The sequence below is a fragment of the Penicillium oxalicum genome, chromosome III (genome assembly GCF_001723175.1).
Source record: "Penicillium oxalicum strain HP7-1 chromosome III, whole genome shotgun sequence".
NCBI classification, from domain to species: Eukaryota; Fungi; Ascomycota; class Eurotiomycetes; order Eurotiales; family Aspergillaceae; genus Penicillium; species Penicillium oxalicum.
In genome coordinates, this window is record NC_064652.1 from 1,311,644 (window position 1) to 1,331,937 (window position 20,294).

The 20,294-nt window shown below is 51.7% G+C and overlaps 7 protein-coding genes across 7 annotated transcripts; 4 read left to right on the forward strand and 3 right to left on the reverse strand.

The window, feature by feature from the left end:
- Positions 1 to 1,075: 1,075 nt before the first annotated feature.
- On the forward strand, positions 1,076 to 4,375 carry POX_c03934 (Importin subunit beta-1; the record flags this gene model as incomplete). The annotated part of the gene is made up of 9 exons (XM_050112820.1): positions 1,076 to 1,115; positions 1,163 to 1,329; positions 1,461 to 1,978; positions 2,054 to 2,339; positions 2,425 to 3,050; positions 3,122 to 3,338; positions 3,398 to 3,730; positions 3,792 to 4,032; positions 4,086 to 4,375. The coding sequence occupies 9 exons, from the start codon at positions 1,076 to 1,078 to the stop codon at positions 4,373 to 4,375; spliced, it is 2,718 nt and encodes a 905-aa protein (XP_049970376.1).
- A 1,511-nt stretch (positions 4,376 to 5,886) lies between these two features.
- POX_c03935 (40S ribosomal protein) lies at positions 5,887 to 6,643 on the forward strand (the record flags this gene model as incomplete). The annotated part of the gene is made up of 3 exons (XM_050112821.1): positions 5,887 to 6,019; positions 6,316 to 6,385; positions 6,454 to 6,643. 3 exons carry the CDS (start codon positions 5,887 to 5,889, stop codon positions 6,641 to 6,643), a joined length of 393 nt encoding a protein of 130 aa, XP_049970377.1.
- Positions 6,644 to 7,048: 405 nt separating this feature from the next.
- On the forward strand, positions 7,049 to 8,436 carry POX_c03936 (uncharacterized protein; the record flags this gene model as incomplete). The annotated part of the gene is made up of 4 exons (XM_050112822.1): positions 7,049 to 7,083; positions 7,175 to 7,507; positions 7,597 to 8,160; positions 8,325 to 8,436. The coding sequence occupies 4 exons, from the start codon at positions 7,049 to 7,051 to the stop codon at positions 8,434 to 8,436; spliced, it is 1,044 nt and encodes a 347-aa protein (XP_049970378.1).
- Positions 8,437 to 9,035: 599 nt separating this feature from the next.
- Positions 9,036 to 10,966, reverse strand: POX_c03937 (uncharacterized protein; the record flags this gene model as incomplete). The annotated part of the gene is made up of 2 exons (XM_050112823.1): positions 9,036 to 10,580; positions 10,670 to 10,966. The coding sequence occupies 2 exons, from the start codon at positions 10,964 to 10,966 to the stop codon at positions 9,036 to 9,038; spliced, it is 1,842 nt and encodes a 613-aa protein (XP_049970379.1).
- Positions 10,967 to 13,105: 2,139 nt separating this feature from the next.
- On the forward strand, positions 13,106 to 14,743 carry POX_c03938 (Phosphatidylserine decarboxylase proenzyme 1; the record flags this gene model as incomplete). The annotated part of the gene is made up of 1 exon (XM_050112824.1): positions 13,106 to 14,743. The coding sequence occupies one exon, from the start codon at positions 13,106 to 13,108 to the stop codon at positions 14,741 to 14,743; it is 1,638 nt and encodes a 545-aa protein (XP_049970380.1).
- Positions 14,744 to 15,394: 651 nt separating this feature from the next.
- On the reverse strand, positions 15,395 to 16,663 carry POX_c03939 (uncharacterized protein; the record flags this gene model as incomplete). Its single annotated transcript, XM_050112825.1, has 1 exon — positions 15,395 to 16,663. One exon carries the CDS (start codon positions 16,661 to 16,663, stop codon positions 15,395 to 15,397), a length of 1,269 nt encoding a protein of 422 aa, XP_049970381.1.
- Positions 16,664 to 17,359: 696 nt separating this feature from the next.
- Positions 17,360 to 19,459, reverse strand: POX_c03940 (uncharacterized protein; the record flags this gene model as incomplete). The annotated part of the gene is made up of 1 exon (XM_050112826.1): positions 17,360 to 19,459. One exon carries the CDS (start codon positions 19,457 to 19,459, stop codon positions 17,360 to 17,362), a length of 2,100 nt encoding a protein of 699 aa, XP_049970382.1.
- Positions 19,460 to 20,294: the final 835 nt, after the last annotated feature.

Sequence of the window (20,294 nt, forward strand, 5' to 3'; positions counted from 1 at the left end):
TTTTTTAATTTTATGTGGCAACTCATACAGGACCCATATTGACACATCTACTTGCAGAAGTCATCTGTCTCCACTCTTCTGCCAAAGAAGAAAAGAAGAAAAAAAATGGACTGAAAGAAATGCGAACAATGTGTGTGTGTGGCCAGGGCTCGAAGAAATGGAGAAGCCTGTCGCCGGGGCCACACGGAAAATTGAGCGGCTGTCTTCTCGAAGCAGAAAAACCAAAACAAGCAAAGTGGAGGGGCACCGGAGGGGAAAAAAGATGAAAAAACAACGGTCGCCCCTCCATGTGAAAAGAGAGGGAGGCTACATGAATGTCTGAAGGCCCAACAACGAGATGTAAGGGACAAGAGTAGAGTAGCTTTGTTCATGATGACATGCTGTGTAAAGTGACTTTTTTTGGTTTTTCTTAAGGGATAGGTACAGTATGTACCTCGTTTCAAAGTATTAGATTCTAACCATCACGCATGGGTGCCTGGTACATTAGTTTGGACGTCAAGAATGCCCGTGCAAGGATTGCGAGTGGCCTTAGGCAATCAACATATACATGCAGCCTCAGGCAGCAGATGACCATCCAATCAGCATGCCTTGCCTGGTTGAACCTCACTTCTTTAATTAGCTCGAGAATCGAACTCTGCCCTTCTTTCAATTCAGAATTTGTTTGTGGAAAGAACAAACCAGATTTGTAGGAAAACTATCCTGCATCAAAAATCACTCTTTGGTTGTTGCTAGGGCGTGTATTCAAGGCACCCTTCTCTCTCTGTGACTCTGCGCGGAAGGACCTGGTGCATGCCTCGTCATATCCACAAAAACACCCCGTCCCTTCCCACCTATCGACTTCTCCAGGGTTCCTCCTGCAACTACGCCCACCTCGCCCATCGACCGTGATCTGTGTGCCTATCACCCTGACCCATTTCGCACGGCATCAAGAGGGATTCGATTCTTTTCTTCATCTTCACCATCCCTCTTTTTTTTTGGTCAATTTTTCTTTCTCTCCTTCTTCCTCTTTTCCTTCTCTTTCCTTCCTGCACCCCCACATCCGTCGACCTTTTTTGCGTGCCTTAGAGCAGACAACATGGACGCTCGCCAGGTTCTGCAAAGCACCCTGTCGCCCGGTATGTTGCTTCGATCTCGCCAGTTCTTGCCTATCTGCCTGCCATAGATCGTGCGCGAGAGAAGAGCTACGCTCGATCTTTTCTTCGCACTCGTCGCGCCTGTGACAGACATGGTGGCTGTGATAACCCCTCGCTGACCGTCTTTCCTCCTGTAGATGCGGCGGAACGTACCAACGCTGAGCAGCAGCTCGCCCACGCGGCGGAGGTTGACTTTGTAAGTGCTGTCCTGCCTTTGCAGCCAAAATCATCCCGGTTGGCCCTGTCTGTTCGTCAGAGCCGCGAGGATCGCTTTTTTTTTCCTGCCCTGGAAATCTCTCATCTAACCCTCTTTGTCCGATCCTTTAGGCTACCTATCTCGTCACTCTAGGCCAAGAGCTAGCTAGTGAAGAAAGCCCCGCCCACATCCGTGTTGCTGCCGGTATTGCTTTGAAGAACGCTTTCACTTTCCGAGACCAGACCAAGCTCCGTGAAGTACAAGCCCGATGGATCCAACAAATTACCCCCGAGACCAAGTCCCAGGTCAAGGAGCTCGCGCTCAAGACCTTGGCATCTGATACCCGAGCTGGGAATGCTGCCGCCGCGCTAATTGTTTCGATCGCCGCGATCGAATTGCCCCGAAATGAATGGTCCGACCTGATGAACGTCCTGGTCCAGAATGTGGCCAGTGGAAATGATAACCTGAAGCAGTCGTCTCTCGCCACGATTGGATTCATTTGCGAGTCTCAGGATGCCGATCTTCGCGCCAGCCTCACGGCTCACTCAAACGCCATCTTGACCGCTGTCGTGCAGGGTGCCCGCCGCGAGGAGCCCAACATGGATGTTCGATATGCTGCCATTGCTGCTCTGAGCGATGCTGTGGACTTGTGAGTGCTTGTGTCTCCTGATACATCAAAGATTCGGGTGAATACCAGTCTAACCTTTTCTTTTTCCTCTTGCAGCGTGCGATCCAATATGGAGAACGAAGGCGAGCGCAACTACATTATGCAGGTTGTGTGTGAGGCCACCCAGGCCGAGGAGGTTCGCGTGCAGGCCGGTGCCTTTGGCTGTCTGAACCGAATCATGGGTGCCTACTACGATAAGATGCGCTTCTACATGGAGAAGGCTCTCTTCGGTCTGAGCATCATGGGAATGAAGAGCGAAGAGGAGGATGTCGCCAAGTTGGCCATCGAGTTCTGGTGTACCGTCTGTGAAGAAGAGATTGCGATCGAGGACGACAATGCCGAGGTGAGTTTTGCTGCCCTCTTGTCCTCTTAGGGGGGTTTTTTTCGTCCTTGAGAAACGAGAACGCTAATACGTACTGAACCAATAGGCTCAACAAGAGGGCGCTGAGGCTCGTCCTTTCTACGGGTTCGCTCGTGTTGCTGCTCGCGAGGTCATTCCCGTTCTCTTGCAAGCCATGTGCCGCCAGGACGAGGATGCTGATGACAACGAGTACAACGTGTCTCGTGCCGCCTACCAAGCTCTCCAGCTGTACGCCCAGTGTGTGCAGGCTGACGTGATCCAGCCTGTCGTGACCTTTGTCGAGGAGAACATCCGCAATGAGGATTGGCGCCGCCGTGACGCTGCCGTTGCTGCCTTTGGCGGTATCATGGAGGGCCCTGAGCCTCGTGTGCTGGAGCCTCTGATCAAGCAGGCCCTCCCTGTCCTACTGGGCATGATGGAGGACGCCTCTGTCCAGGTTCGCGACTCTACCGCCTACGCTCTTGGTCGCGTGTGCGACTGCTGCCCTGAGGTCTTGGACCCTGATGTTCACTTGCAACCCCTCATCTCTTGCCTTTTCAACGGCCTCGCCAGCAGCCCCAAGATTGCCAGCTCTTGCTGCTGGGCTCTGATGAACGTTGCCGACCGGTTCGCTGGTGACCCTGGCTCTCAAACCAACCCATTGTCCAAGCACTTTGATGAGAGCGTCAAGTCGTTGATGCAGGTCACTGAGAGGTATGTTGCTGCTTCCTGCCCTGGTCGATGGATCTTTAGAGTCTTTTTCATTTAACTGACAAACTCCACAGACAAGACGCAGACAGCCAGCTCCGCACAGCTGGATATGAAGTTCTTAACTCTTTTGTTATGAACTCCGCCAACGACAGCCTTCCCACTGTTGCCAGCCTCTCAGATCACATTCTTGGTCGCCTTGAGCAGACTATCCCAATGCAGCAGCAGGTTGTGAGCACTGAGGACCGCATCCTTCTCGAAGATATGCAGACCTCATTGGTCAGCGTTATTCTGGTAAGCTTCCCGTCTGTTCGGGCCTATCTTCGCTGCTCCTTCGCTAACTACGCTACTAGGCTATTGTTCAACGATTCGAGGTCGAGATTAAGCCTCAAGCTGATCGCATCATGCAGGTCTTGCTCAGCGTCCTGACCACTGTCGGTGGCAAGTCCAGCGTTCCTGATGTGATCTTTGCCACCGTCGGCGCCGTCGCCAGCGCTTTGGAGGAAGACTTTGCCAAGTACATGGAGTCTTTCAGCCCCTTCCTCTACAATGCTCTTGAGCACCAGGAGGAAGCTGGTCTTTGCTCCATGGCCATTGGGTTGGTCAGCGACATTGCTCGCGCTTTGAACGAGAAGGTTCAGCCTTACTGTGACACCTTCATGAACCTCCTCCTTAACATCCTGCGGGTATGTGCGCCTCGTTTCGATATGAGATTCATTGACCATGCGCTAATTCTTTTGTGTTCAGACATCTACCAACCAACTCAAGCCCGCCATTCTCGAGACTTTTGGCGACATTGCTCAGGCTATTGGAACTCCCCATTTCGATAACTATCTTCCCGTTGTCGGTCAGGTGCTCCAGCAGGCTTCATCCGTCACTACTAGCTCGGATCTCCCCTACGATATGGTTGACTACATTGTCTCCCTGCGTGAGGGTATCATGGATGCTTGGGGTGGCATTCTCCTTTCCTACAAGGGCAGCCCTCAGAGTACGTCAATTGTGAACAGTGATGTCGATTGAATTGTGCTAACGAACGCCTAGTCACTCTGATTCAACCTTTCGTTGAGTCCATCTTCCAGCTGCTTCACATCATCTCCCAAGAAGGCAACCGGTCCGAAGGCCTCATGCGCTCTGCCATGGGAGTAATTGGCGACTTGGCCGATGCTTTCCCTAACGGCGAGCTGGCGGCCTTCTTCCGCCACGACTGGGTGACCACTCTGGTCCGTGAGACTCGTACAACTCGCCAGTACAGTGAGCGCACCATCGAAACTGCCCGCTGGACCCGGGAACAGGTCAAGCGACAGATCAACCTGAGTACCGGAATGTCCTAAATGACGTGAAGTGCCGATCTCATCTCCTCGACGATGGACGCTTCCCTCCCACGGCCCCCTCTGTCAGTATCTCCGACGCCTGGAGATATGCCCTTAAGTCAACGGGGGCCATGGGCTTTTCTCCGGCTTTTCTGTCGACCTAATGGCACTGGTCTGGCCAGGCTCCCTCTTCGGGATTGGACACGTCTGGCCACACGGTAAGTATCCCTGTCCGTTGTTGCGAAGTTACTTCCGACAAGTGATTTCTATGCAACGCTCTGAAGATCAATTTGCTTTCGAGTCTCAAGTCTTCCCCCCCTCCCCCCCTCCCACCCGCTTCACCTCTTCATTCCCCATTGCCTTCCCATCTTCCTCCCACTATTCATCGTCCGCAGTTAATCCTCGATTGTCATATGAAACCTCGCAATGACCCCTTCCCGCATGCCTCCCCTTCCCCCTTCCCCCCATCCCCCCTTTCCCCATATCGCCTGCTTCCAACCTGATCGTGTCCGTGATGGTACAAGTCACGTTATTCACCAACTTCCAATCAATCCCCTATCTTGTTTTTTAATTAGACCAAGACCCTCACATTCCCATAACATTACCCTTCATGTAGCCCTATAAGTCATGTATCCCTCTCCTCATGTCACTTGACCATGTATTCCCAATCATGTACTTTCACCTCCTGCATTTTGACCCTTTTTGACAAAGAGTCGTTACGAAAAGCTTTTGTTCCTATTGAGTGGTCGATCGTAGCTTTGAGATATAGATCGGGCCTGCGCCTACTTCTAGGTAGCGTTGCACTTGTCCGTCGCTCGAGATAAGTTTGGAGACGCTTGGCCCCTGCAGAGTCTGCCCATTCCATTGACAAGTGGGTAGCAAACAACTTAGCCAGCGCGGACCAGATCTGTAACTGATGTTATTGGTACGTCCCTCGAAGATAAGCGCTGTATTCGTCGGCGCCCGTGAAATATTTCAGAATGCCTGAGGCAGCATAGTCGGCACCCCGTAAAGTCACGTGATGAAAATCGATAAGGGCATGGTGGGCTCTGAACCCTAAGCCGCAGCCGCACAGTCAGCGAAAGGCAAACTTCCACGAACGACCGATCCGCCATTTTCGTTTTCGACATCCCGCTACACCGAAGGACCATTCCTCGAGGTATGTACGCACTCCGTTCTCACCAGCCTCGCAGCTAGTCTGGGAATGCAATCATTTTCGCCTCGACGTTACGATCACGAGCGTTCCCTCTGACGTTCACGGACTTCGAGGGTGCAAGATGATACGCATCTCCCCATTCGGCACGGGCTGAAGAACTCCTTTCGCAAGGGGCACTCTTTGCGCTCGAAGACTAGCAGCGGCTGACTTTTCGGCTGCAATTGAATACCCCGTCTCGATCGACCGAGCTTCGCATTCACTTGTCGAGGCTCCGTCGTCGAGATTGTGGGGATTCTGTTGCGCCTTCGGTCGAACAGATACCTCATATCTTCCTCACCCCTCGATTTGAGAATCTCGACTCTCCACAACCGCCAAAATGGTCAAGACTTCCGTCCTCAACGATGCGCTCAACGCCATGAACAACGCCGAGAAGGCTGGCAAGCGCCAAGTCCTCATCCGTCCTTCCTCCAAGGTCATCGTCAAGTTCCTCACTGTCATGCAGAAGCACGGTGAGTTTCCCCCACCCCTCATACCCCTGCTCGGATAAAATTCGATTCAGACAATTACGGGGCTTTGTGCTTTGGAAACAATCTCTCGCTGGGAAGGTTACTTGTAAACCTCTCTCCCTCTCCATCTTCGGGCTGATAACTAGGCGGCCGGTCTCAATTACCTACGACGTCTGCCTTTTAAGTGCCCGATAGATTGACCTCCTAGCGAAGATCTTACATGTTTCCAAGCGCTTATGCTTCAGTATTTGGCGACTTTTAAATTTTCGCAACATACTGATTCCCTTCTCTCTCTTCAGGCTACATTGGCGAGTTCGAGGAGGTCGATGACCACCGTTCCGGCAAGATCGTCATCCAGCTCAACGGCCGGTACGTGCTTCCTCTTTCCTGTGCTACATCATCAACTTAAGACCTGTCACTCACCTTCTTCCTCTCAGTCTCAACAAGTGCGGTGTCATCAACCCCCGCTACCCCGTTCAGCTCCGTGACCTCGAGACCTGGGCCACCCAGCTCCTTCCCTCTCGTCAGTTCGGTTACGTCGTCCTGACCACCTCCGCTGGTATCATGGACCACGAGGAGGCTCGCCGCAAGCACGTTGCTGGCAAGCTCCTCGGCTTCTTCTACTAGATGGAGTCGCTTTCAAAAGCACCCTTCCAAGAAAAGTTATTATTTTGACTGGTTTCGCATGTCACTTGGGCCTGCCCCTGGGAATGTAACCTAACGAGTAGCGGATTATACCCCGATGTCATAGTTTACAGAGTACAAGGTCCTCATCCAAATGCTAGGCGACTCTGGTCTGCAATTAAATGCTCCGTCTTGTAAAATTTCTGTGCTGTCCTTCTGGACAAGCTGTTGTATGCGAACTTGATCTGGAAGTCCACGGTCTTCTTTGCCGAGCCGAGGCTCACGTCTACCGCCCGAGATCCTTTCCCCGGTTTGCCCGCAAGCCTTCCCCGCAAGCAACCACGACATTCATTCTACATTTCTCAGGTACGCTCACCATGCCGCTCGATACGATATATCTGACACGCCATGGAGTATGAACTCCCTCAAACAGCGACGGCGCTGTACGAGTTGATGACTGGGCGGGGCCTCACAATCTATTCGTCCAGCTTGCGCTCTCTGGACTCTCGCTGACCTGCTACAGCATCGTCTTAGCTGGACCATCGATTTTCGCACCGGTACTTATCGATCTCAATTCCCAACCCCGACGGGCAACCCGGCAGATCCAGCGTTAACGTCGCATGGAGTGCGTCAATCGCATGAGCTGGCAGTCCACATCGCGAGCCCCGAGTTTCACCCCAAACCCTTCCGTGTTTATTCGAGTCCCTTCTACCGATGTCTTCAAACCATTCAGCCCTCGGTTGAAGCCCTCAAGAAGAAGCAGCAGCAGCAGCAGCAAGAGTCCGATGGTGAAGATAAGCCTCTTGGGGGTCATGGACAGCTCGACCCGGCGGCTGACTTGGACGTGAGGATCGAGAGTGGTCTGGGGTAAGCCAAAGCGAGCTCTTGGTTGAAGATAATAAATCATGTCCCCAGTGCTTGTGTTCGTTCATGCTGACGGGGAGAATCCAATCAAGCGAATGGTTCGGGCCCACGACCTTCTTCGACCATCCCTCACATCCCACTCCAAGTACTATGCAGAAGCTCTTCCCAACCATTGTCCCTCCTTCACCTGAGACCAAATACACCTCTCTCCTACACCCATCCACGCGCGGCGAAACCATCGCCCAACTTCATGACCGCGTGGCTGCGGCTCTTGAAGGAATCATTGCCGAAGTGGATGCGGAGATCACCACTCTCGAATCTACTCTTCCCCGGGATCAGCGGACTAGCAAATCGATTCTGATCTGCGCCCACGCCGCTCCTCTCATTGCCATGGGCCGCGTGCTCACTGGACGAATGCCTGAAGATTCGTCGGAGGAAGACTTCCATGTGTTTACCGCTGGAATGAGCACCTTCAAAAGGCAGCAGATTCGAGAGAAAGACGAGAGTTACCCTCGATCTCTTCTCGCCGACGGAACCAAGTTTGTTCGCTGCAAAGGAGTCCCTGCGTGGAAGGATGGTCGTGGAGTTGGAGGTGGTTGGTCCTGTGTGAAGAATGGGGACTGCACCTTCTTAAGTGATGGCGCTGAGCGTGGATGGTGGGTTTTCCCCCCTGCTTACACCTCTTTTTCTCTTTTCTAAATCCCTGTCTATCTTTCTTCGTTGGTCTTGCGTTAATGTTCGAGCTTGTTTCTTGCGCAATCACATGCTTTCCCACGACCTATGGTTGCTATGGCCTGCTAATGGAAAATTGTTTGTGCAGGCATTTCAACGGCGATGAATCTTTCGACACTGGTCCAATGGCACCACCTTCTGAGCCTCCTGCTCTGGCGTCGTCGTCTGTGACTTCAGGACAGGGGAGGGCTAAGCTCTAGGTCTGTCGAACCCATTGACCGAATATTCAGAAACAGTGTTTCCGCAGTTCCTACTAGTTTCTTGGTGGCATGGAAAATGTAACGCAGGATATTTCTTCCGTTAGATAGACTCGATGTTCCATACACTAAACTCATCTGCCAGAGCCAAAGTATCTCTTGCAATCAAGTATTACTTGTCGAACTTTCTTCGAATTACGAGAATACCTAGCTCATCACTCACATTGTCCAAGATTCCCGCCGGCAGAGACTCGATCCCAGTACCTAACCAGCCGGTCATATTATCAGGGATACCCGTTATGAACATAGACCTAGGCCTCATGGACACCGCGAACGAGTGCCAATCATAAATTCATACAGAAGCAGAAAGGAATTGCCCTGTTTTCGAACCAAATAGAGACGCAAAATCTATCGAAAAGGGTATCTAGAAAGAGGCCCGGACTGACTCCGCTTCAATCGGCTTGGCTTCCGTCCTACTGGTTCTAAAAATGAGCAGAATTGCGCTCTAATTTGGAATATGATCGTTTTCCCAATTGGGAAGATGTTGGTTTTGTCAAAGACTCTTGAAATAGGTGGCTATATAGGGGTGTCGTGAGCTGATCTCAGGCGGCGGTGGTGGGCTCCTCGGACTGCAGATGCTCCGAAGGGCCAGCCGTGTTGGTTGTATCAGCGCTGGCCACCTCGTGAGCCGCGCCTATGGATTGAGGCGCATCTTGAGTTTCGGCTTGCGCTGCATTCTCCTCTTGCGGTTGCTGCCCCTGCTGCTGGTCTTGCTGCTCTCTCTCTTGTTCAAGTAACCGCTGCTGCTGCTGCTGTTGCTCCTCCTGCCGCTGTCGCTCAGCCTCCGCCTCAGCTGCATTCCGCGCTTCAACCTGTCTCTCGCCAATACCCGGGATTAAACTTGCGAGAAGCAGGACAACAGCACGCTCAATGCGACGGATACTAGCCCACAGCTCTCCAGGTCCATCATTGCGAGCATTCCCTCCCGCTGCCGGACCTGCACCCGCACCCGCAGCAGGTCTGGCTAGATCTGCCGGTCCACCCATATGCGTGAGTCTCTCGAGATGCTGCTGAACAGGGACAACAAGAGCATTATGTAAACGTTCTGGAATGGTACTCTCCGAAAACAAAGCTACCAGGACGGCTCCGGTGACCATAAAAATACGGGCCCAGGAGCCAGAGTTGGTGGTCATGTAGATGAAGAAGTAAAGTCGGACAAAAAGCCAGATCCGGGTCACGAAGCTCGCTGCGAGAATGTTCTGAGGCCTGCGGTGAGGCTGCAGATTGGCGGCACGCTGGTTGAGAGCGTTTTGTAAAATGATAGCTGGGTTTGGGCCGCGGGCATGTCCGTTATCAGCTCGATTGGGTGCGGGATTCCCTGCGAATCGGTCATGGGCATCGGCATGATCATGGTGAAGAGTCTCTGATGGCGGACGTATAGAGTTCGCAAATGTTGAGGATATGACGTTCAAGGGGAGGTTGGGCCGGAGCAAAGGGGCTGGGCTGGAGAAAGATGATGATGATGAAGAAGAAGCAGAAGGCGGGATAATCAAGCACTGACGACCATCTGCGGCGGTGGTAAGATAGACTTGCTGATTAGAGTGCAAATTATGAAGTGGTTGTCCTAGGCGCCCACTCTGATTCGAGGGCAAGCCGTCAATTCGCCGGTAAAGAGCTTCAACACGCTGTAATAGCGCCCCGAAATCGTGAGAGGCGCTGACACTATCAGGATGCATCTGTGGTAGCCCTAGCTGATGCTGTTGTTGCTCAATTCTCCTTCGTAGGTGATACAGGTTCTCATGCGAGGGTATCAAGTTATGATCTACCTCGTTCTCTGCCTTTTCAAGTTCTCTCTCCAAGATGCTGAACTCATCACTTGCATGTCCAGAAGCAACGCCGTTCAGGGCACTTGAGGGGCCTAGCCTTACTTGGGCTGCTGAAAAGGGCTGTGCATGAGTAGCAACATGCTGCACCTGCGGGTGACCATTACCAGCGGCCTGGTGCATAGCATGGTTGATAGCCGCCATGTGAGATGCAAGAAGTGACCCGACTGCATTGCTGCTAGGAAGGGCTGCAGACCCAGAGGCATGCTGAGAAGCTGGTGATGCAGAAGGTGGCAATACCAGATGGATTGAGTGCTCAGATTGCTAGAAGTTTCTCGAGTCAGACCCTATCCAGAAAGAAGCCAAGGGGCTGCCACGTTCCGCGTGTGACGTGAAGATCACTCAATACATACCTCGACCGGTCCAAAGGTTTCAGAAAGCGTTGAACTGTCATTCACAAGCACTCTTCCAAGGTAGATCAACCTCTGAGTTGCAGGTTCTGGTTGGTGAGGAAGAGACAGGCTGATCCGTGTGCGCAATTGCGCGACTGTAGTCTCAAGTGGCACATCTCGTAGGGTCACACGACTTGGTGGAGGCAAAGAGGGACTCAGCACATGGATCGTGACAGCTCGTGGGCTACTATCACCCTGCAGATCCATGGATGTGGTCGTAGGAGCAGTAGCAGTAGCAGGCGTGTCGCTGGATACCATATTGTGGGCACCGTAGTTTAGAACCAAGTCAGCTTTCCTTTGATAGACTTTGAATGTAGCACAGAAGATATGCTTGCATCAAAAATCCTTTCAAGCTGTCGTGGTCCAAAAGGACCAACGTATTTGAAGAGGGTGGTAAAACCCGCTGCTAGGCCAGGTATAATGAGCGAGTGGCGTATGGGCTATTTAATTTGATAGACTTTGAAGGTATATAGTCAAATGAAGATAGAAGTAAGCAATGTGGCTTCAACACGAAATGAAAGCTTATTTGCAATTTGCACGTTGTGTCCTCATCAGATGCCCGTGGGAGCTGAGAGAGCTTCCAAATGGCTGGGAGGTGATGCTTGGAATGGCGATGTGGCAGAAAGTCAGGGCGCCGCGGGAGTTGCGCGGAGGAATTGTCGGTCGCGGCGGAATGACCATGGGTGTGCGTGGTCTTTAGACACAAAAGCGTGGTCTTTCCATGCTTTGCGTTAGTGCCTCAAACCTTCCATACAGGCTATACCGAGTCTAGTTTAGGGCCATTTTGTGTTGATCAGCACACTGGATTCTCGACGACAAAGTCGGAGGTTCCATAGCTCTACCTAAGAGCAAATCGATGGTCTGTTCAAATCCACAAGATACCAAAGGTATCCATTTCGAAGCGCTTCCTTTCAAACAAAGGTAGTACGAGGTTATTCTTGTTGAGATTAACATGCCCTTCTGCCTGTAAAGCTAGGAAAAAACTCCAGCATGACACCAGAAAATACGCCTGTCATAACTTCATAGACATTTTTTACAAGATCATGAGGCTAATATCAACATGTGCAGTGAATTAATCGCCTTCAAGAGTCTTTACTTAATACAATTTTGGTGGCAAGAGAAATGCCTAAGAGAAATTGCATTTTTCTGAAATACAGATCTTTATCAAGAAAATTCCGAGTGGAGCCCATGTTTCCACCAAGAACACCTTTGTTGTGTATGCAGAAAATTGTATGTACTATCTCCTGAAATTATAAAGTAAAATGGAACTCGGGCACCTTATTGTGGCTCAGGCAGCCAGTGTCTTTGGAGATAAGAAAGAAGGTGGCCATTGGCTATTCAGGTGGATGTTGTTACCTAGTTATAGAGATAGACTTATCTGAAAAGTTTATGTAATTGACGATGCTTTTAGAGCGGCTATCCTTATCCCACTACAACTAATGATGAATACTTTATTCTCGTGGACCTTCATGAATATATACCCTAACATTAGAGTCTGGAACGAGTTGCACACGCTGTCTATCTTGCGAATTCGATGCATCACTAGATATGGTCATGGATATGACGGTCTTACTTGTAGTTAACATGTCTATCCCTTTGCCAGCAATCAGGGGACTTAGCAGGGGTTTCTCTCTTTGCCCACATATTTTGCCATCTAGAAGTGAGCCAAACCTTGAAGGTGGGACACCTATGTGGGCGATACTTGTTCAATGTGATGTGTCTTTTGTTTGAAAATATGTATGAGAGTATTGTTAATCCGAGGATTGAAATGAGCACGGGTAGTCTGCACATACCTTGAATACCCAGCGGGATACTATGCACAGGGAAACTCTCGTGGAGTGATTTGACTACCCAAGATCCAAAATTACCTGTCTACTGCAGTGTGCTCTGCTACCCATTGGGAAAGTAAGCATGTCAACACAGACGATGTAACTTATTGACCACGCACCTCAATGTGAAGTGGCACGGAAGCGCTAACCCCCAATCAGTTGACGCGCTATACCGGATGTGATAGTTCTCCCTCACCCTCAAATACGGGGTATCCGCAAAAGCACAGAGCTTCCTCCTGGGTGATTCATCCTCAATTTGCATAAGCCCAAGAACTACAAGCATTGTTCTCCAGAAGTCTCCAACATAGAAATTCAAGCGTACTGGATGGTAGAGATGGCAAAAAACAATACCGGATAGCCACAGCACCCCTAGAAATACAGTCTCTAGGGACTCGTGATACTGCGATGGCCCTTCCACGTGCCGTTCTGCCTTTTATCGCAGGCGGTCAGTCGGCCCCCCCGATGGCGCCTCCTTTGACTCGGAAATGGAAAAACATTCTCTCTGAGAGCGTTCTAAAGAGGTTAGTGACTGTCGCATCAGGGCTCCTGATGGACTGAAAATTGCACGATGGCCAAGCGCCTCCTGACCCAAACAACATCTCTCTCTTGTCGTATTGCTCGCCCTCCCCGTGGGTTTGCTACGCCAATGGAGTCGCTATCCTTTCGGGCAACCGCCCGCCGCAACTCTGTACGCCAATTCTCATCCAAATCTTGGAAACAATATCACAAGGAAAATGGAAGTGAAGGGACCCCTCGACGAGGATTTGGATCACGCCTTCGCTTCGCCCTACGCAACACCAAGGTTGAATGGTACCCGATTCCTGTAGGCCTAGGAATTGGTCTGCTGGGAGCCTTGACTTTTTACAAATCGCAGCGTGCGGAACGCGACCGCGTCGACCGGGATGAAACATCAAATGATTATGAAAATGGCAAACGGCCTCCTCGACGACCTCGAGTGGTGCCCAGTGGCCCCTGGCAGGTCCAGGTGATGTCGACCTTACCCCTGAAGGCCATCTCGCGCTTATGGGGCCGATTCAACGAAATCGAGCTGCCCTACTACTTCCGCGTTCCTGGATTCAAGCTGTACTCATGGGTCTTTGGAGTCAACTTGAGTGAGGTCGCTGAGCCTGATCTTCACGTGTATCCGAACCTGGCTGCCTTCTTCTACCGCAAGTTGAAACCCGGTGTTCGCCCCGTCGACCTGGACCCTCGTGCGCTTGTTTCTCCTTCAGATGGACGGATCCTACAGTTTGGTATGATTGAACGCGGCGAGGTTGAGCAAGTCAAGGGTATGACATACAGCCTGGATGCCCTTTTGGGTGCCGCTACACCCGTGACAGCCGATCGCAGTAACCGCATGTCGGACTCTTCAGGCGAGGTGGGCCAGGTGGATGTTGAGAACATGAAGGCCGACCAGGAATTTGCAACCGTGAACGGGATTTCTTACACTTTGCCTTCGCTGCTTTCTGGTGAATCCGGCGCACCTGCCAAGAGACGAGCCTCTATCGATGCATCCACAACCTCCAAATCCGTTTCCGAGAGTGAAGTTCAGGAACAGTTGGCTCAGGCAGAGGGAACCTCTTGGTTTGCTCCCAAGGCGACTGCTAACCGCGCACTCTTCTACATTGTGATCTACCTGGCCCCTGGTGACTATCATCGTTTCCACTCGCCCACTGAGTGGGTGGTGGAAAGCCGCCGCCATTTCGCCGGTGAACTGTACTCCGTCTCTCCCTACTTGCAACGTACCTTGCCTGGACTCTTCACTCTCAACGAGCGAGTTGCTCTGCTGGGCCGCTGGCGATGGGGCTTCTTCAGTTACACTCCCGTTGGTGCGACTAATGTGGGCTCGATTAAAATCAACTTTGATGCCGAGTTGCGTACCAACAGCCTCCTGACCGATACTGCTGCAGACTTGGCGGCTGCCCAGGCTGCCGAGCGAGGCGAAAAGGACCCGGGCTTTGTTGAGGCTACCTACGCTCATGCCAGTCGCACTCTGGGTGGTCATCCACTCCGTCGTGGCGAGGAGATGGGCGGATTCCAACTGGGCAGCACCGTGGTGCTGGTCTTTGAGGCCCCCCTTGGCACCCGTAAATCGTTCGATGCCGGCTGGCCGGAGGAGGAGCGACCAGATGGCTGGACGTGGTCCGTGGAAAAGGGTCAGCGGATCAAAATGGGTGAAAGACTGGGCTTTGTGCGGGAAGGCTAAGATATCCTTCACCTGCGCCTCACCAGGCGTCCTTTCTTTCGATCGAGCCATGTCTTCTCTTCCCCCGTCACTCGCCACCCAGCAACGATAAGACCTGCGCTGCTAAATCACCCCTTTCAGAGTGGCATCCCCTCTCATATGAATTGTTGGCGCTGGTCTTGAAAAAGACGGCGATGCAAAAAAAACCAAAAAGAAAAGCATGGCAACGTTCACTGACCACTTTATGCTTGTGTTTGTTTTCTCGTGGACCTCTCCTCTTCTGCGCGAGGCTTCTCCGATACCTGAAGATTTGTTGTAATATACCACCTTGTTGTATCCTCTACCAAGAGGATGCCAGCGATGCATATGAAGACCATGTCCGTCTAGACTTGCACAGTCGCATTTTCCAAAAGCATTAGTTTAATGAATGATAATTTCAATATCAGTATTGTTTCTCTGCTCCTGAAATCTAGGGTACTTGTCTCCTATTGAACATCTTTCAAGAATTAAGATCGACGTCACAGAATCTAAGAAATGCATGGTATTTGCCAAGTCTATATTCGGGCGTTGGGTATTCCCGTCACAATGAAAGCAAGATGGAAAACAAAGCGGTTATAATACAGCAGCTCGATGGCCAATATACCAAGATCGACATCGCTTTTCTTGCGACTTCTAATTCACCCATCGATATTCCGGCAACTTGTACTCGTCCGAGCTTGCCGACGCAGCGCCAAAAAGCACATTCAACAGCGAGGGGAGACGACTCCAACAAACAAACCCAAAGATCGTATTCCTCACCCAGATCCCCCACGCAGTCTGGGGCGCAAACATTCCCGGGAAAAGGGGCGGGACCTTCTGCATCGTTTCGATAAGTGGCCGGATCTGCCCCTCATATCCCCTCAATGCAGCTGTGAGATCACCACCATGTTTTCCCACCTCGCCTGCGAGCAGATAGGCTCCGGTCAACGCCAGGCTCGTCCCGGTGCCCGTTGGACCAGGGGCGTAGCCGGCGTCGCCAACCATCACGAAGCGTCCCTTGGACAAGGTTGGTGGTTTCACTTGCACCCACTCACTGCCGTAAAAGTCCTCGGCCTTCATCATGCTCTGGACAATCTCGTCGCATCTCCACCCCGCTCCTTGGAACTGCTGTGCCACGAAAGTTTTCAGTGCGTCGGTGCCGAGCTTGTTCGCCTCGCGGAACTGGGTCATGGGGCCATTCTCCGCGTCGTTCGGACTGACTCCCATCATCGTGATGAGGTTGCCGCCGGATTGACTGGGTCCGACTCCCGTGACACGACCATTGACGGAACTATAGGCGTGGCCTATCGAACTCCCGCCCAATAGGTCCTCCTTGACGGAGAAAAACGTGGCCCAGGCGTTCATGGAGTGAACGTAATCGCGCTTACCGCAGCCGAGACCAATCGCTCGAGTTCTTGAGGTCGCACCATCACATGCGACGATGAGATCGTATTCCGCCGAGGGGGTTCCGTTCATGAACTCGACTCGCACGGGTCCATCGCTGATCTCAGGTTGCTGTATAGAAGTAACCTGTTCTCCGAAGATGTAGTTGATCGATTTGTGGTCCTTGGTCATGTCGTACAGAATGCGGGACAGATCGCCGCGAAGGATCTCATACTCTGATATCAAAGATTGTCGATTAGGATCCCCGGAGGGCTTCATGGTTCCGTAAGAGTAGCCGTCGTCACGGACGAGACTGAAGCCATGCATTGGTTGGAGATTGGCTCGTACGGCTTCTTCCATTCCCGGTATCATTCGCATGACCGAGACCCCTGTGGTTCGGATGTCGACATTTTGACCATTGGTTCGGAGTTGGGGGAACCGTTCAATGACAGTGACTTTGGCGCCTGTTTTGGCGAGCCAGTAAGCTGTTGCTGGGCCGGCGATTGAGGCGCCCACAACCAGGCATCTGAGATTTGACATGTTGATGAGAAAGTGAAGATGAGAATAGCAATTTTAGATTGAGATTGGAATGTTCTGTTGTTGAATTGTGACGGACGACTCGACTTGCTGGGCGCTTTATATAGTGCCCTGTTGATGGGTATTCATCTATAGCTCGGGCGCTGTGAGGCCGAGCGTACAGAGGAGCTGATTGGCTCCCAATAGATCTAGAAGATCCGAAGCTCGGGGGACAGCGACCGAGCAGTACGCCAATCAAAACGCGCAATGGGCTCCTATTGATGTAGGTACCCAGGTTGAATAGATCACCAGTCATCCTTTGGCTTGTGAAATTGGTAAAGAGGGAGACCAAAACCGTCCAGTATCTTCGTTTCAAGGGTATTCAAATTGAGCACATCATGATAAAATGCCAAATTCTTTTTCCAACCTCAAGATATCGCCCTTCCTGTGACCAGGACCCGCTTCAAACGATTGATTGTTTTCGCAAGATCGGCAGTCGGCTGCCGCACATCCTGCTCATGTCGTGGCTCGACGCCACCTTTGCAATTCTTGGATGGTGTACTTCGTCTGGTGTGCTAGTTTCACGAGCCCGGTACCACAATTGACGTGAGAGCGGCAGCATTCGAGCCTCATGGCCGTGACTCGCCTGAGTTCCTGTTTTGTTCTTGACCGTGCTTCATAAAATACCCATCTTGGTATATCCGAGTCATTACTCCTCTGCTAAGTGCGATTGTCCTTGAACAGTTGATCCCAGGATATCCAATCTTCAACATCAAAATCGAAGTCGAAACCCTCCATCCCATCAAGGACTCCGAGATCAGGCCGCTCCGTTACGGGCGACGGGAAATTGGGTGTGTGTGAACCTAGTTCAAGTGCCGTTCCGACATCACAATCTCGGTTCTGTCTGGCTGCAGGTTTTCTCCATAGTCGCAATTTGCCAATGAATTCGGGCTCAGAAGCATGACTGCTGGACTGCCACGAATCCCAAGCCTTCAAGGCAAGACACCTCATAGCTACGCTGAGAGCCTTTCGGCCGTCGTAAAGCTCCTCATGGTGCCGATATAATTCAGCAACACTATTCCAGGCATTCTCAATTTGTTCATACGTCAGCAGATCTCTTCGCGTCAGGAGAGTCATCAGTACGACGACAAGTGAATCTCGAGTCCCCCACAAAAAAAAGGGCTTCGTATGCCATTGGAACCTACTAGTCCCAGTGTGAGAATGGACAGCTCCATCGGTGTCCAGATTTTTCTGAGCGAGCTGAAAGATCTCCCTGCGCTCCTGGTCAGTTGCAGTCTCATCCCTTAATCTGGGAAGTCGAAATTTCAGCCTCATGGCTGTCATACCGGACCTCGCAAGCCCAATTGTCAGAAAGTGCAAGGGGTTCACAATGTCACAGTAGCGAATGAACCCCTCCTCTACTTCTTTCTCGGCGGCGGAAATGACTTGCTCGGCCCTTTGGTAATCAGAGGATGACCAAGGTCCGGCCATGGTGATTGATTTTCCTGCTTCGGCGAGTCGCCTCCCCATGTACGCACGAGATAGACAGAAGATCATGTCCGTTGCGCCCGTTTGTTCGACGGGTCTTTCTGTCATGCCGGGCCAGATTTGGTCGTCGTTGATGTTGAGAGGGGGTTTCGTGTCCCAGCCTTGAGGCAGACTGACGTTGTCAATTCCGGCAGATTGGCTTGCACGCGAATCATGGGGAAAGACCTGGTAGAACAGTCGACGTCTCAGCTCCACTTCAAACGGCGGCAACCCGAGACTTTCCCCGTCCCGATGAAGACCAATTCGTTGTCCAATACGAGCGGATATGCCAGTCAGGATCCAGTAAGTGTGCGGATCATAGGCATCGCGGCTCGACAAGAGGTACAAGTAGAGCGCCTGCAGAACCGCCATCTCTGTTGTTTTGAGAAAGGACGCATTCACAAAAGCTTGCCGTGCGGCCGCCTGGAATTGTCTCATCATTACGGACCGGTCTTGTCCAAACTCCCTTGAGCATGCATCTTCCGAGATCGAGAAGACTGCACAATGATAGATTGAGAACAATAAGCATTCTTCCGCCTTGGAGGCCGTTTCAGGCCGTTGTGAAACCGCTTGGACCAATTTTCCAGCTGACGGACCATGCAACACTTTGCAGATAGGCTCGACATTCTGGGCATGTCTCTTCCAAAGCTTCATGGCATCTGCATGATCGGGATGATAGTGTAAAATGCTTTGCTGACCACCCAGGAGCGCACCAGTCAAGGGATCTTGAGGTATGGCTCCCAAGTAGACTGGATCGGAGATCCTCGTGTTCTCCGCCTCCTCAGCAATACCATCATCGTCGTCCGTGGAAATGTGTCGAATCTCCTCATCCTCCAGATTGAGCCACATGTGGCTATCGATATACCTTGATTTGCCGTGGCCGGTGAGTAGCCTACCTGGCCTTGACAGGGCTGGCTTGACAGGTTCGCCAGGAATTGAATTGTGAAGTGATTGTGAAGAGCTGGTCTCTGGGTCTACTGCTTCCAGCTCAAGCAGACCGTGCTGCTTCAAAAGACCCTCATACCGAGCGATCTTTTCCATCGCCTCGTCCAGCTTTCGCTTTCGCGGTCTCCGCTGTGGTGCTTCAAACACACACTCAAAGCCTCCCTTACGACACCGCACACAGGCGGGCCCAACTTTATCGCACTTGACCTTTCGCCTGGTGCAGGTCTGACATGAATAGGGCATAGATGGCTCTGATGCATTGGCCTGACTGCCTACGCCGGGGCCTCCTTCAACGGGGGTAGGCGCAATGGGCACGAGCCCGCGCCCGGGGCTCTCTCCGTGTGCCATCTCACTCTCTCCCAGTCATGACCATACGGTCCATCTTGGCCATTAGGGATGGTCTTGTCTCTGATTGTTCATATCATTTGTTCACCCGTTGGTAGCGCACTGTGATGGGCAGAGGAACCAGCACTGTACTCTTTGATGCCATGGTTCTGGCCCCCAGTCCGGAGTGGCAGTACCTGCCACAATTTCACCGCTCGGCGACCCAGATGGAGCTGAGGTCTTCAATAGCCCTCCGCGTCAGCGTCCATTCATCAAGTCCTGTTGGGGTCATAGTGTGTGAAGGCACGGCAAAAACATGATTTATTCTCATATCTTTCAATTTCAACATGATGGTTGTAGGTTCCTCTCTTCTACTACCGATTGAGATTTACATTGACCCTCCTGCCGAGTTTAGCTGCAAGGGATTGATGTGGGCGGTCGGGTAACACGAATCATTACTGCAAAGATGCAGGCAGCCACGCCAGTTTTACCCTTGGCGTAGGTAACCAGTCATGATATTACATGGCAACATGAATGCCTCACAATGGGGGATACCTCTGACGAGTGACGCTACCAGGCTCAGAATCGTTTGGGCGGCATAGGCTCGTATTTATGCGACTAGATAGGTAGTAGGTTAAACGGCTTGGGCAGCAACATCCCTTCAGTGTACATGTATATCTTGTGCCAGGTATACGTACAATGTTATATGGCGGACATAATCCTGTCCGTTCAGACACCTGATAGGTTGTACATTTGAAACCAATCTACTGTGTAGAGACTGACAGACTCCCGCCATGAGTGTTGAGGGCAGAGTACAGACTGCTGTCAATTGTCACTGGTGAGTGCTCGAATAGAGCGC